Source organism: Platichthys flesus, chromosome 13 (assembly GCF_949316205.1).
Source record: "Platichthys flesus chromosome 13, fPlaFle2.1, whole genome shotgun sequence".
In the NCBI taxonomy this organism is placed as follows: Eukaryota; Metazoa; Chordata; class Actinopteri; order Pleuronectiformes; family Pleuronectidae; genus Platichthys; species Platichthys flesus.
The window spans coordinates 19776042-19790000 of record NC_084957.1 but is presented as its reverse complement, the minus strand read 5'-3'; the positions used below and the strand labels follow the sequence as shown (position 1 = coordinate 19790000).

The following is a 13959-nucleotide window of genomic DNA, read 5'->3' as shown; positions in this document are numbered from 1 at the left end:
TTTCAATGTTTCCTTAAACCGAAAGCAACAACTTATTGCATTTATTCAATTCTGGTGTTTGCATCTATAAAGGAAAATGGGAAAACTGTACAAACAACACACAGGAAATAATGAAACCAAACGCATACGTGCTTCAGCCATAACAGTCGAGTTTGAGTAAGAAGCTCTGCTGTGAAAATGAAAGCAATATAATACATTTTCTACTGTGTTGTACTCGATCACTGGATGTGAGATGTGCACATCTACACCGGGACCAACTGGAAATGTAGATTATTAATGTAAGAGCCACTAAATAAATAAATATCAATAATAACACTCATTAACAACAGGAACGTTATTCTTAAAATGTTCATTTTAATAAGGTGCTGGAAATATTTTACAGTCACATTTGTTCATTTCCTTTCCACAGAACAAGGACATTTAAAACCAAGATCTCAGGGAACAGCAGAGTGAACAGAAGAACATGACCTTTAACTCTATATACAGACATTATAGTCACAGTGTGGAGGAGAGGGAGACAAAACGCACTGCACTGGGCAATTAAGGCAACACGTCAAAGAGGTAAAAAGACAAACCTTTTTCTGTACAGTGAGAGTACAAAATGAAAAAATACACCAAGCACCGAAAAACATGTTACAGAGCTTCCTCATAACCCACAGGAGATCAAATTACAACACGTCTTCTAGCTGCTGTGCAAGACAGCGACACAAAGAGAAGTCATGGACGAGTCGGAGAGAAAGTTTGACTGCGACTGATGAATGTTTTCCATTTGTCATCATGTGTTTCTTTGTGGTTATTTCCCTCTCGACCCGGAGCTGCTTTTTGTCACAGTCCCAGTTGTATCAGTCAAGGAATCCATGAAAATGGGAACTTCCTTTTCTTTTTTTAACCTCCTTCCTTTTCTTTTTTTGTTTCCCAGTGAACTCTCAGTTGGCGCAGAGACACCTGCTGGTGCTTCGGAGGAGGAGCAGCTTGGCAATTACAAAACAATATGATTTAATCCTCATGACTGTAATAATAAACAATCTCCCTCAGCGTGTCGCATCCGTGTCAATTTCATAACCATTTTCTACGCAGCTGAGTGTTAATGGTGTTAGTGTTGAGATGTTTCCAATAAATACTGGCAGACTGCTGAGGAGAACAAATCATTACAAAGTTTAGAAAACAAATGAACATTATTCCTTTTGATTAAAAAGCGATTTTCCCAGACACAATTGTCATTAAATTTGCTGCAAACAATCTGAAACGTGATGTAACAGTTCCGATGATTTCCACGTGTACAATTCATTGGTAGGAAAACAGCGGCGGCTTGTCATCCAATCATCGATCTCGACAGTTTTGCATATTTGTCTTGAGAAGGGGATGAGAACATAAGTGCCTGCCTCTCAATGACAGGAAGTGTCACATTATGCTGAGAAGCAGCGGGTCAGTCTGTAGCAGCACGAGGTCCCACGTTTATCTCCACCCAGCCCAGCCAGGCCTGCTGATTGGCTGATGAAGTTCTCCCACGACACCTGACGCTGATCTGGAGTCAGTGGCGTCTGGCGCGTGAGCTTTGAGACAGTGTCCAGTTTATTTTTTAAAGACAATCAGGGAGGATGACGGAGCAGCCAGCGACAATGAGAGCAACTTTAAATATTATAGTATCTGTAAACAGTCTGTCATGCCGTTCCTGGTAAAACGTATAAAAAAACGTGTTTACATTAAAACATACACTGACATATAAAAACAGGTAATAAGACAGTCACATGGCATGACATATACAGAGGAAACACTGATGTGGAATCGCTTTGCGGTTCTTCTCAGTAGCCGCACAACAGCGATCCATCACCACTGTCACCGAAGTATATGTACATTTACATCTTAAAATCATAAGAGTGTCCATTTTCCCTTCGCCTCCCTTTCTCCTTTTGTTTGTGCAAGAAAAGTTATTCAGTCCCTTGTTATTAAGTCGTTAAGTGTGTTTTGCCCCCTTTTTACGTCACACGGAGACGAAGACGTCCAGGTAGAGGCGGTCGTACGACTCCCTGAAGCAGAGGACGAGGACGAGGCTGAAGACGCAGGAGCCCGTTAGACACCAGTTGAGCCACGACAGCTCTGAATAGAGAGAAAGAGAGAGAGAAAAGAGAGATGCCTAGGGTTAGTTTTTTTTAGCGCTCAGTGATACACGGGGATAGATGATTAATTTAATTTCCTCCCAGACAGTTCTGTAGGTCAAAACTTTCCTCTTTTCCATTTTTAACAGATTCTACATTCCCCTTTTTCTTTTCCTCTTTCTCTGAACTAAATAACCTTACAGGATATAGAAAAAAGCATGTGTACACCCATTTACTTTGGCTCTGGGTCCGTTTCTCATAATTTGGGCTAGTCCCCTTAGTTCGAAATTAAGGAAAATCTAAGACATTTATAAATTCAGTTAATAGTGTAACATCAGCCAGGCTCCTAGCCTCGTCCAGAACCTTAGTGCTGAACTGAAAAGCTGTGAGCAAGAGGAATCATCACCCAACGTCGGTGTTGTTATTACAACAGAGCAATGCCCAAGGTCTCTGGAATGACATGGTCAACAATCACATGGGGGTTTAGGGGTGTCCACTTACTTCTGGCCACTGAATGCACACCCAATTACAATAAAATAAAATACGGTAATATGTGTGTCCATAGTATTTGTTGTAGTTCAAGGAGACGATGTAATCAAATCAATTATTCAACGGGTGACATCATATCAGATATATTCATGCATTGGCTGTTGAATAGATCAAAGATCATACTGACTAATGAGCACTGTCTTCAAACTGCCTCAGCACAAAGCAACAGACGACAACATGTGACCATGTGTTGGTTCATGATGAAACATGAGTCATCTTCATATCCCCAGTGAACTAACGACAGGTTGCACAAAGCAACCTTGAATCATTTACTAGAATCATATGGGACTAATGACTGATCAAGAAGGAAATCCTGACACACCATACAGGAAATAAGCACAGCCTCCTGTTTTGGAACTATTTAATAATGCTGCCAGTGGTCCCCATTATCACTGACCTACACTTGAACCTAACCCTGGTGCAGAATGAGGCGCTCTATTTTCTCAGCTCTTTTCAGGCTCCATTAACCACAGGAGAGGAGCTTGGCCTGTCTGCACTAACGCAGAATGTGGAGGGCAGACGGGAAGCTCGCCACACCGCCTAACCACCGGCCTCTTGACTCATTAGCACACAGGCAACCTCTCCGTCTTCTCAGCCTCCGCAATGAACGCACTCGGATTTTATGTTCGCCTGCACAAACAAGCAATCACACTTGACATCGGCGTCACGTCAGGACAAAGCACGGATCTGTAAAACAGAAGCAGAAACCGGCTGTGTCGACAACTCAATAGTGTTTCGTCCTGCTGGCAGAGACTTTAAGCAGATTGCGCCCCTGCCTGGAGAGGGCCAACCCCTAGGCCAGGACGCGGCGGCAGCGGCTCGGGGCCCCGATAACGAGCCAGACTAAATATAGAGAAATCAGGTCGTGTTTGCAGCGGAGCCCCGGGGCCCCTGCTGGCACAGTGTGCTTCATCTCAGCACCGGCTCGGTCTCGACTTTTACTCAGCCGGCTTTTCACAACTTGGCCAAACATCTGCCCTGGCCGAAAGAGAGCACCAGATCAGGGCACGAGGACTCTGGTGTTTGGATGCAGATGATGTGTAGTAAATTATTTACGGGCTGCAGAACACAAGCCTATGTGTGCTCGTCGCTTCGGGAAGAGTCTGGGGTACAAGGTGCAGAGATGGAAGTGAAGGATAAATCTAGGTAAGAGACAGGTGGAGACCAAGGCTTGGGAGTGGGGGAAGGTGAAGGATTGGGTGAGGGTGTTTGCAGCGAGGTGTCGAGACTCCTGAAGCAGCCTCATTAATCAGCAGCGTGTAAGGCAGACAGGGGGCGACCCGGCGTGGAGACGGGGTAATGGAGTTGTGTTTAACTGACCTAAAATCTTCTGCATCTAACTGTGTCTCATTTTCTCACATGTGAGCCCCGGACGAAGACACACGGTCTGTTTATGTGTGATTGTTTCTCACAGCGTTAGAAGAATGCTAATGTGTCGCTAAGAGATTCCATCGAGGCGATGTGGTGAAAATGAACAAGCAGCTCAATCGCTCCCATCGGATCTCTGAGGACACACCTGCTGCAAAGTCAGGAGGAAATAGATTTTGTGTTAAAGTTTGGATGAACAGTAAACAGAGAGGAGGGGAGAGGAAGAGGAGGAGGAGAAAGAGGGGAAAAGATCATAGCAAATAAGATAAAAGGGAGAAAAGATGAGTTGAGTCACTTTGTTCTGTTTCCGGAGGCTCCTCAGATCAGCGGTTTGCTTTCAAGTTGAATATTAGATTTTAATGATCGCGGTTTAAAGGACAGATCCTTCTGACTCCAGCTCTGTTGCAGTCCTGTAAACTTTTAACTTGACTGACTTCTAACACTTCTCTTTTACATCTCTTGTCATAATCATCCTGAACTTTGCACAATAGTTTTCATCTGTTGTAAACTGTTGTTATCACCTGTTAAAAGGACAGTAAGGAGTCATTTAAATGGCTGTTTAAGTTTGCATTTATGTTGCTGAATCTTGCCCATGTGAATGGTTATCCTTCTCCTTCAGGTTAAATACCTGAGTCAGTTAGAATTAAAGAAACTTCTTGGATCAGAGGTGAAATGTTATCAAGTATCTACAATTAATACCAGTTTGCACTCAAGTCTTTTCTTGGAGGATCATGACCTGGATGAGCGGTAATATTTGTATTTAATTTTCAGTCTCTTTCTGTCCTTTCTTCTCTTCAACCTTACCTGACTTTAGCACTGTGCTCCTTACAGTGGTGCCATGGCAACCGCCCTGAGGTCAAAATCCTGAGATCTAATTATCACCTTTGTCAGTTTCACAAGAGGAGACTTTTCCTACAGTGCAAGAGGGGTATGAAAGTTATACCTTTAACTATGAATCTGAGCTCAAGCTAAAACCTATCTATTTCTATATATTGATCTTAATATAGCCTCGATTCCAGTTGTTAGGAACTGAACGTCATCTTTACTGTGCAGAGCGACTCCTCCACCACCTCTCACTCCTCACTGTGGCTGTGCGTCAACATTGACAACTCAGCGACTCGCTCGCTCATTAGAAAACAGATTCTGAATAAGCAACCTGCGACGCTAGTCAAGAGTTTACATGACACTGTGACACATTGCTTTTATCTGTGATCTGGAAGGCAAGAAACAGACTCACAAAGGAGGAATCACAGAAAATGCAATAATATTAATAACAACATAATAATAACCACAGCAGGTGGAGCATCACTTTTTTTCTCACTTTGCTAGTTTTTTGGTAAATGGGAAAAGATGAATTTCCCCTTGATTTCATAAAAGACCTTACTGACCTAAAATAACTGATTATATTTATCATTTTAGAATTTATTTTATTCAGTGTTTCTGTTCTAATGTTGTGTGATCTTCAAATAACTTTTAATTATTTAAATTATTTAAATTTTATAAGAGTCCTAGTTCTTGCCTTCAATTCTGCATTTTTTACTTTTGAAGCCACTCATAACTGTGTTTTTGAAAGATGCTATTTAAATAAAATAGTAACTGTATTATATTAAAGCTGAAATTATTATAGTTTTGACCTTTCCATTTCTGCATCGGCCATCAGTCTCTTGCCACCTGGAATGTCACTATCCCTCAACAAAGGAAGATGATCAGGGGCAGGTTGGACTTTTAGGGCAGCGGTAGACGATGATGTCGGATGACGCTGAACAATGAACACTTACTCATCAGCCACACGCAGAACTCTGACTGGTCACTGGTGCCCTGAACAACAGTGGGATCACTGTGACTGTGTGGTGATGTTCAGAGGACGTCAGAGTGAACAGTTCATCACATTAACAGCTTATCACACTCTCTGTCAGCAGAACAGAGCTACAGATGAAGAGATAGACAGGAGTCGACGGGCGAATTATGGCCTCAATCAGTTTTAATTGAGGTCAATGCAGCGTTATAATTAATGTGGCTTGGTTCTCTTTTACGACTTCAGCCTTTGTCTGAGAGGACTGGGGTCGCACCTACAGATACATGGACAAGCTGTGTGATGACCAACCGCAAAACTTTCCCATTATGATGCATGTGGAAATATTTACCGTAGTCTGACGTGTTTTTTTAAAGTGTTTAATGTGTATCTACCCGCTAGCATTGCCTTGAACTGTCGCGATTCCAAACTGGAAAAAAAACATGCTTTTTGTTCTCCCTGAGGTGACTGAGGCTGTATGTGTTGTTTAAACACCTCCGTGGTCTTTACGTGGCGGGTGGAAAAAGTTAGTTTGCAAAGGTGTTTTCACCTCAGACGATAATGCAAAATTTAGTAGAAAGAGAGAAAAAAAGGTGCTCGGGAGGTAAGAACTGCAGCAATTATTTCTCCGTGTTGAATAATTTCTGCTTTACCCCTAATGCAGAAGTCTCCGAACGGAACTCGACGCTATCCCTCCCTTCGCACCTCATCTTTCATCTTCCTCCTTCCTCCACAGAACCTCTGAGGCTCTGCTGCTCCACAATACCTTTCTGTTGTTGCACTCACCGCTCCGGGCTAAATGACACAAACACAGATGAAATTGAGAAAGAGCAACAAGCGTGGATAAAGACTCAGAGGTTTCCACTCATGTTTCTGAGTCACATGATTCAGAGACTTAGGGGAGATTTTAGAAACATGAAAACAGAGTCAAGAGGCCAGTTAGGATCACTGAAGCAAGACCGGGCCTCGCATGGATATTAAAACGGACACAGTGCTAAATTCATGAACGTCTCTTCCCTTGCAGGGGATAAAGAGCCATGATTTAGAATGCATAACGAGGCAATGGGCAGCCAAAGGGAAAACCCTAAAATGAACTATAAACTGGAAATAGATGGAAATCTTTAAAGGCACAAGTTGCCAATTTTTCAATATGAGGAGTTGAAAGGGTTTCGAAAAGATGAGGCTCATGGAGAATTTATCAGTTCTGAAGTCTGCATATTTTTTTCCAAATCCATTATGGGACACAAGAGAGGAAATTATAGTAATGAAACGGCCCACTAGAAAACTTCCAAGGGGAATTTCACATAATAATCCAATTCATCTTCACAGGAGTGATTACTTCAGGAGAACAGACGGCAGCTGGTTATCAAACAGGACAGGAAACGTGTACGTCTTCAATTCCCTGACTGCACAATATCCGTGTTTTAACGTCACCATCGATTCGAGTAGACATGAGTAAAAATCGATGTCATGTCCTTTCTACTGTGTGGGACCAATGATGGACATGAAGATGGATGACATGACAGCCACCCAAAAGGGACACCCACTCATCTAGATTGCCCCCCGGTAGCTAGCTGCAATACATGTCCATCCATGCTAGTCATCGAGTCATTTTAGGTTTTTCTTATCACACTGATGTAGGAACTAGTGTTAATTTTGGATATTTGATGATAAATGAGAGCTGAGACTGACCCGCCATTGATGGAGCCTGTAACCAATAATCCCTAGTCCCTAACACGATCACTACTTGGCAGACTCCAAACGATGTCAAAAGCACAAGTTCCCTGTTTTCTGGCGTCTGTGACTTTGAGCGCCACACCAAGAAGAGAGTTAAGCAAACTCAGCTCAAAGTTTTGGGTTCATTGCTTTTTTGATGCTTTTATACCTGCTTTATAATAAACTAATTTGTGTATTTTAGTCAACTGCAGGGTTAGTGAAGTGAAGAAAACTGCAGCGTAAGCCTCCATCAAGCCAGTTTGATCTTTTCTCCAGCTGCCACAAGGTTGTTGTCAGGATCCATCTCAGCACATCAGACGCTTGCTTGCCCGCCCACACACACATGCCAAACCCATGACATGCAACACATTGAGATGCACCTTCATCCGCACCAAGCCTCTTTAGTGCAACATTGTGGAGAGAAGTGTCAAGCAGAGGATACGCAAGTTATTTTTAATGAGTTCTACTCGACTTGTGATTGATTGAGTGTGTGTGTGTGTGTATGTGTGTCGACCCAGAGCTGCTGTACCTAAACTGCAATCTATACACACCTGGTATATTGTTGTCTAATCTTTGATTCATCAGCATATGGACAATTGACAGACACACACTGTTTGTCATTCAATTCCCAACTATCAGTGTCCTTTGAGTTCATGTTATCATTTAACTACCATTGTTTTTAGTGGACATCCCTCTAGTGTCATCCTCCACTATTCAGATTACAGATTCAGAGATCAGACTTTTCTTTAGCCCTGTGACTAAAACGGATACCTAGGCTTTGGTGTACTGATCGGTGTTCAGTTGTAAACTGTATTAGCAACAAAGTGTTGGTGGAAATCTATCTGCAGATTTTAGGGTCTTTTTCATTACTTTCTGCATCCTATAGGACAAACTAATAATCAATCCATCAGAAAATTTGATACACAGATTAGTCCAGAATCAAGATAATCTTTAGCTTCCGCCTTAATTTCGTCCCATGCTGATATCACGCTATGTTAGAGACCTGCTGTTCTTGACAAGACAAGCTGTTTTCCTGCTATGGCTGTCGTACTTGTTAGCTGGTCCCAGCGGGCTGCTGGGCCCCACGGCTGTTAAGGTCAAACAAGAATCCTATCCACCTTCACTGGCAAGACAAGCCAGAAGGCAGGATGAAGATATAGTTGTTAGGCAGCAGCTGTCTGTGGCCTCGTAGCATTCAGAAGGATTTGGCAGAGGAGGAGGAGGAGGATGAAGCTCATGAATATTTACGAGTATCTGAGAATATTCTTCTTATTTACTTGAACACACAGGAAAGAAGGCATGAGTGTAAGTGTGTGAGTGAGTGTGTGTGTGTGTGTCAAAGATGGATCAGTGTTTCCAGCTGATTGGTGCTGTGACGTAGCCAAACTTAGACAGAGGGGTGACATGGAAGACGGATAAGCAAAGATCAGAGAGAAGCAGTTCTCATGGAACATAACTCGAGTCCTGAGTACACACTGACACATACCAACAGACGCTAAGATGGATGACTGAGCTGGGTTTACTTAAGAATTCACTTGTCCTGTGAAAGCCGCCGAGTCTGAAGAGAAGCAGATGACATGCCTCTTGGCTGTGGCCCCTAATTATTATATAAAACCCTATCAGGCAGCCGACTCAGAGCGAAGTCGTGGGCTAAATTATAGCAGGAAGTTTTTCTTTCTTTGTGCTGAATTTGTCGATTGCATAGGAACCTAATTTTCACACCATCCGCCTTTTATCGGCAGCATCTGCAGGGCTTCAAATGGATTTTTGAAAATGAAGGACCCTGTGGCTTTTGGGAGGTGAGAGAAATCTACAGGGGAGGGAACAGATAAAGGACATTTGGATGTTTTCTATTGACAGAAATAAGACTTATAAAAGAACCATTGAAGTGGTTTTATCCTAACACCATGATCATTGGGACTAGGGGGTGCAGAAAATGAATCAATGAACATTTTTTGTATTTAGAAAATATTATCAAAGTTTAAGTTAAAGTTTTCATGGCATACAGTTTCCTCATTTTTTCACACTAGAATGCGGATACCTTGAGATGGGCCGGGTTGGATTTTCGGGTTTGGTTGAATTTCAGTAACATTGGTTGCATGTGTCTGTAATCGGGAATCGGGTGTGGACAGACAATTGCAGCCCGAGCTGCACTTTACTACACATGTAGTCCCTCTGTCTTACCTGTACAGTAAAAGGTGAGGAAGAAGAGGAGCAGGCCAGTGACCAGGTTCCCAAGGAAAGTGACCACTCCGCAGGTGATGCCTTCAGGGACCGGGTACACCGTCTCAATGAAGAGCTCGAAGAATATTGGCACGCTGCTGTTGATAAAAATCCCCACCAGGATGCAGGAAGTGTACAGGATGGCTGTAAAAGGGCAAAAGGTAAAAAGTGAGCCGCGGTTCAACTTGGAACTTTAATGTAATTGGGCGACTGTTGGAAAACATTGGCATACTAGTCAAGTTTATGGAACAGCAGTGGTGATTTATGCCCATCCTGAAGCTTCCTACTGAATCATTTGTTCTCAACAGCACTGAGATTTATGACAAACCCTCATCCGGAAACATTTCATTCAGAGTGCCGCCCCTTGAGGTGGCAATTTTCTTGAAACAAAACCAAAATACTATAGGGGCTCCGAGGGGAAATGGCCACTTTGCAACAAAAAAGCATCATTTCACATTTTTACCAAGTTTTTAAATGCCTTCACTTGGTCTGCAGCGTCACATAATAAGTTGTTTATGTCAGTATTGTGTGTTTTTGGTCATGCGCTCACTTTTCGGAAGGACTGAGAGGTTTTATCATCTGTGAGTTGGTTGGTTTGTCAGCAGGATTACGCAAAACCGACCAAACAAGAAGTCAGAGGGAGCTAAGAAAATTATTTGATCACTCTCTTTCACATTGTGAGATTTTTTTACATGTTCACTGATTTTATAGGGAATAATAAAATGCTCGTCTAAAGTGATATATGAATGCAATTTAGTGCAGGTTGATTGAATGGGACTGTTGGTCTTTTGGGGACCATTCTAGTTGTATATGATACCTTACAGACAGATAGAAAGATCCACAGAGAACTTTTTTAACAAATCAGTAAAGGTCATTCAAGGTAATTTCTTTTAGTCACATATTGCTGCTTTTAGTTTACTTCCATTCAGTGTGTTTGGTTGTCTCAGAGTCTAGTTCCAGCAGCGCTTCTTTGGCCGGAACCAAAAGTAAATCCTGTGAACATGTATTAGAGTGGATGGTGCTGAGAGATTAAGCCATCACCTCGGTGGCATCGCGGCAGCCTCCATCTCCCGTATCAGTGCAGATTGGTCCAAATGAGCTCCCCATTAGCCTCCACGTTCCTTTAATCACGGAGCCTCTGAGGGCCCTCGTGTTCCTGCCTGCCTGAGACAGGAACCCAAGCTGCACTCGTGCAGCCATCAAAGCCAGCCTCCTCCCCTGCTTGTCTTTATTGAACCCTAATGAAGCACTGATATCAAACCTCTAAGAGCACTTCAACTGCTGCCCTTTCCCCCCTTTGGTTGTCAAACAAGGCTATCTACAGCCAGCTCCCAGATGGGAAACGGAGATCAAAGCAGTTGAGGACCTTAGAATGCACCTCACTGGTCTGAAGAACGATGTTGTTTCTAGAAATTATGTTACGTGGCATGTTACAACCAAGGGGTATTTAGGGCTGCAACTAAAAATAAGCATGCAAGCTGATCTATTAACAGTGCACACTGAAGATTGTGTGCAGAATAACATGCACAGTCCATTTTGTACGTTTGCCTTAATGAATATGCGATATCGTTTCTACTCGAGTGCGCAAAATATTGGAAGGAGTAGATACAAATAGCAAATTCATTGTGATTTAAAAAGCCTGAAAATAACTGGAAGGATTGTGACTGCGTCTATATTTAACATGTTGAAAGGTAGGTGCTACCCGCAACGTGTTGCACACAGAAGGCTGCAGCCAAACAAAACTGAGCATTCATAGCCACTAAAGAACAGAAAATTGACCTAAAGCCCAAAGAAAAATTTACATGACTTCATATTTCCCTTATTTTGCCCACATTACAATTTTAACTGATACACATATAGCGCTGTCCAGCTGCTCCATGTGCGCTACAATGGCTCTAGTGTGGCGCCTGAGTGCTCGTGCCACAGAAAGTGAACTGCACCTGCTTCTCATGATTGGCATCTCATCCCCCGGCCCGCCACCTGTTTTATTTGCCGAGGTTTTATTATGAGTGGATCACCATCTGCATATTTAATTTGGATTTGTTTCTGTTATTTATGTTGGATGTCCATGCTGACAAAACCACGTTCACGGGGGACCGAAAGGCCAAACAAGGGGACCAGGGCCAACCAACTGTACCACCTGAACCACGACCGCTTTCGCTAAAAATGTATATCACATAATCGCATGTTGGAAGACGAGAGTCAGGAATAAATTAGAGAATCCTTCAAATTAAGATGACATTCCACATCAGTTTCTCCCATCCTCTCTCTACGTTCAGCTTGGTGACAAGGGACGAAGAAATCTACCGCATGCCGAATAACTTTTATTGCTTTAAAAACATACTTGCACAAGCAACGTGAAGATTAGCATGAATGAATCATGAAGTTAATTATGAGAAAAATCCATGTGCAATAAATCAGGTGGGTCTAGTATATCTGTAATTTTGAAGATTGTGGGGATGTCAATTTTCGGATCTCAATGTCTTTTGATAGGACCATAGCAAAATGTCAACCTCTATGAAAACTCTTGTTTTTTTCGCCCCAAAAATGGTCATGTGTTCCCAGAAACTGCAGATTAAGCTGATCTGTGTTTGCGTGTGCATCTGTCCTGCTGGGATAACGAATTGTTTTGGCAGATTGTGTTGCAGCATCATGCCACCCTCTTGTATGACACGCCAGGTGGATGAGCGGGGTTGGAGCCTGGCTGCTGCAGACGGCCAGTGACTCTGATAAGAGCCAGGGCTTGGGGAATGATGATAGATGATGATAGCTAGAATCAGTGGCTTTGAATGATATGCTTGTTTGGCTTCGGTAGAGGTAGCTTAGTCCACTAATGTCCCTGATGGGGTTATCACTGACATCTACTAATGGATTGATACTTTTGAATGAGTACCAATTTGTACCGTTATTGCACGTTATCTAATTGATATGACCTTAGTATGACATTGACCCTTTATATTCAATATGATGACTGTGTTTCTCAGGCAATATCAATTGGATCTAATGTAAAAACTATGATTATTTAATGCAATAATCAAACTTATTTGACTCAATATTTTAGAAGCTGGGGCATTGGACAACACTGTCACCTCACAGGCAGAAGGTAAAACTCTGTGTGGAGTTTGCATGATTTCTTCAAGCACTCCGACTTCCTCCCACAGGCCAAAGACATAGACTGAGGTTCTGTTAATTGGAGATACTGTGAATATTGTTGTGGTGTTGGCTCTGTGACACACTTGAGACCTGTCTAGGGTGTACCCTGCCTCTCACCCAAACCCTTGTGACCCCTAAATGATAAGTTGTAGAGATGGATGGATGAGTTTTACAGCCTATTTTGTTGGCTGTCTTTTAAAGCAATGCGCAGGAGCAGAGGTCGGTATTTGGTGCACTGACGAGAAGATTCTACTCACTTACATGCTGGGTATATGTAGTTGAAGTTGAAATATAGAAAACACACATGAGCTGTCGCTCACTGCAGACTCCATATAATAATTCAGAGTGGATTGGCTGGCCTTTGGCAAATCTATCTGGAGAAAGGCACCGACCTGCCCACTCAATTTACTTTGGCTCTGGGTCGTATCAGAGCTCACCAGCTGCACCGTCTGTGTGTACAATGTCACCTTGACAGCGACACTGCTTTTTGACCCACCTGCAGTGGACGGGAGGTGAGTATATCTGCTCAGACAGGTGAGTGTGAACCAGGTGGAGGACAGTGAGGCTCCTGCTAACATCAGCACCAGGATCAGCTTCAACATCCCCCTGATAGAGTCTGCAAACCTGCAGGGTTAGGAAGGACAGGGGGGATGGGGAGGACAAGGGGGGACAAGGGAGGAATGTCAAAAACACAAAACATTTTCAAAATACTGATCTCGAAAAGCACAAGGAAAAAATGCTGACAAGATTACTGAAAAGAGTGAAGACAGCTGCTTTAGAAACAAGAGGCATCCTTCATAAACAATGAGCAGCCATGTCATTTCTCAGTGTCTGCCGCTTCTGTGACTTGTGTCATCTTCTGTTACGGGGGACATGCATTGTTTCAGAGAACAGCAAGATCATTTCCTTCTTCCACTTGTTTCAGAGTGTGTCGATTGTACTTGCCATTACACAAGCAGACACAATTCCCAGAGTTGATTGAATTTGTCTCACCGGCTAAACAGGCAGGCTTGAGATGTGCGTTGCGCTATATTGTGGAAGACAAGAGATTTGGCCATTCTC

At 42.9% G+C, this 13959-nt stretch overlaps 1 protein-coding gene across 2 annotated transcripts in view; it reads right to left on the bottom strand.

The window, feature by feature from the left end:
• Positions 1-334: 334 nt before the first annotated feature.
• slc49a4 (solute carrier family 49 member 4) overlaps positions 335-13959 on the bottom strand; it is a 47742-nt gene continuing 34117 nt past the window's right edge. For both annotated transcript variants that reach the window (XM_062402534.1, XM_062402535.1), the window contains exons 7-9: positions 13394-13521; positions 9706-9888; positions 335-2097 (exon numbers count right to left, since the gene is read on the bottom strand). In XM_062402534.1, the coding sequence (XP_062258518.1) occupies positions 1982-2097; positions 9706-9888; positions 13394-13521 (427 nt within the window). In that variant the 3' untranslated portion in view covers positions 335-1981. The remainder of the gene's footprint in view (positions 2098-9705; positions 9889-13393; positions 13522-13959) is intronic.